General features: G+C 46.2%; 2 protein-coding genes across 2 annotated transcripts in view; one reads left to right on the plus strand and one right to left on the minus strand.

Annotated features, from left to right (window-relative positions):
* The window catches only part of TREMEDRAFT_41456 (uncharacterized protein), a 1,881-nt gene extending 1,066 nt beyond the window's left edge, over positions 1 to 815 (minus strand). Inside the window, exons 1-4 of the mRNA XM_007000851.1 lie at positions 729 to 815; positions 554 to 591; positions 334 to 397; positions 1 to 19 (exon numbers count right to left, since the gene is read on the minus strand). The gene's annotated coding sequence lies outside the window, so the exon portion shown is untranslated. The remainder of the gene's footprint in view (positions 20 to 333; positions 398 to 553; positions 592 to 728) is intronic.
* A 142-nt stretch (positions 816 to 957) lies between these two features.
* TREMEDRAFT_66667 (uncharacterized protein) overlaps positions 958 to 2,113 on the plus strand; it is a gene marked incomplete at both ends in the record, with an annotated part of 1,833 nt that continues 677 nt past the window's right edge. The window contains 3 exons of the mRNA XM_007001799.1: positions 958 to 1,130; positions 1,304 to 1,464; positions 1,667 to 2,026. Of these exons, the coding sequence (XP_007001861.1) occupies positions 958 to 1,130; positions 1,304 to 1,464; positions 1,667 to 2,026 (694 nt within the window). The remainder of the gene's footprint in view (positions 1,131 to 1,303; positions 1,465 to 1,666; positions 2,027 to 2,113) is intronic.

Raw genomic sequence — 2,113 nt, forward strand, 5'->3', positions numbered from 1 at the left:
TGCCAAACCGGCTAAAAGCCTGAAAGTTAGCGATGGTTCTCCAAATGAATTTCCCACCACGAATGCGTCCAATTGTCTCCAGAGTCGCCCCAGTCCTTACGCGCTGAAATAATCACAAATGTCAGATCCAACTTTGGCATGATGGTTGGAAAGGATTAGCACGAAGAAACTAGAATAGCAATCAGAAGATCATTGTGAGATAGAATAAATGTGATGCTAAACCCAGGGATGGATGGTTTCGCTGTGAACGTGGGAGACGGTGACATCTTAAGTAGTTTGAGACAGTGATTCAGTCGAGAGGAGAAAACAAGAGAAGGAAAAGGAGACACTGACAAAATACAAACCCCCCAAGTCTTTGATACCTCGTCAAACCCAGAAATTTAAAAGCGGGTTCTTGCTATACATCAGTCAATATACCACTTGACCACCTGAAATCGTTGACCCCTCCCTCCGAAACCCCTTGTGGTCATCAAGTAACTCGTCCGCTGTAACATAGATCTCAACTAGAGGGAGGGAACAGAGACAGTGCACGAAGTAGATGTGAAAGACTCACCCCGCCAAAGATCGCATCATCTGTCTGAGCCTCAAGATCTATCAGATGAAGTATATCATCGTTTCATACGAAATATCATAGGTCGTCAAGATCGTTGTGAAGTGGATCGAGATGAGAGCATGATGTGCATCAGCGTCAGCTTGATTTTGACTTTGAATAGAAAGAAAAGACTGACTGAACCATTTCCTATCTGACGGCATATTGATTATCCTATTCTACTTCTCTATATTTAGTCGATATTTTGAGTTCAGAGTTGCAAAATATCATCCAGTTTTATGATGACACAAAGTCAACGACGACGTGAGACGTGATCGAGGTGAAACTTAATTCATCCCCCCCTTTAAGGTTTGCCATAGGGAAGGAGAATTGGGAAGATGCAGTGGTGCAAGTTCAAGCATGTTACTATGTCCCTCAACTCTGTGGTAAACTCTTTAGTACGCGCAGCTGCATCTGTCCCAGTTGATATAACCGATGAAGAACTCGATAAACATGTAGCTCAACTATTGGCAGATGAAGCAAAGGGGAAAGAAGAACAGTGGACTTCTTTAGGTTTGAAGGCGTATTTAGGAGAGAGTTCGTAAGTCTGCTCTCGACTTTTCACCTTGGACACCTGTATAACATACCTTCATGAGAACCTCTGGTGTTACTGAACCATGTTCAGTGAAGAAAAGAGTGTGGAGGAGAAGATGATTGAAGGATGGTCAGGGTGGAGTGAAGGTGAAATGAGTTGAGTTTCTAACCTGATCCCAGCCCCGATCCAAATGCTCCAAAACCTAACAAAAGGTTTTTGGCAAGTGTGATACGGACCGTCGATGGACATAACGCTTCTTTACTTCGAGCGCAAGAACAAGCCGCCAAGGAGGTGAGACGGGAGAGAAGTGGGGGGAACGGACATGGAAGGTTATTTGGTGGTGCGTTGAGAAGCGCTGCGGCTTCTAGGATTGGGTCTGAAAGGAGAGTCAGGGAGAAGGAATATCTACGGGACGAAAGGGAGAGCTATCATAGGGTACATAAGGATGGGGGGAGTTGGGAAGACTCCCGGGGATCACGGCGAGTCATGCAAGGTGAAGAGAGATCAATGCGAGAGGAGAGAGCGAGGAATGGGTCATCCAGCTCGAGACCAGAGAGCGACAGGAGTATACGAAGAGGGGATAGTGGAAAGGGATGACAGGGGGAAGAGAGAGCAAAAGGGAGAGGACAGGGATGAGGGTGGGCGTAAGGAAGCAAGTGGGCGTAGTGAAAGGGCTGTGGAGAGGAAGAGACGGAGACATGAGGAAAGCGACGAGGACGAGGAGGGAAGATTGAAAAGCACGTCTAAAAGAGAATCTCGAAAACGATTGTATGGGAATTCGAGCGAGGACGAAGAACGACACAGTGAATCTCGGCAAGACGGTCGTAGGCACAGGACGGACAGAAGACGTGAGGAACGAACACCCAAATATGATGAACACCAACATCACGAAGACCACGAACGTCAGTCCAGACACAAAAATGACCATATAGAACCACTATATAAAAGATCAAAAGGTACTTCACGACATCGACATGATCCATCTCTTC

Source organism: Tremella mesenterica (genome assembly GCF_000271645.1).
Source record: "Tremella mesenterica DSM 1558 unplaced genomic scaffold TREMEscaffold_1, whole genome shotgun sequence".
NCBI classification, from domain to species: domain Eukaryota; kingdom Fungi; phylum Basidiomycota; class Tremellomycetes; order Tremellales; family Tremellaceae; genus Tremella; species Tremella mesenterica.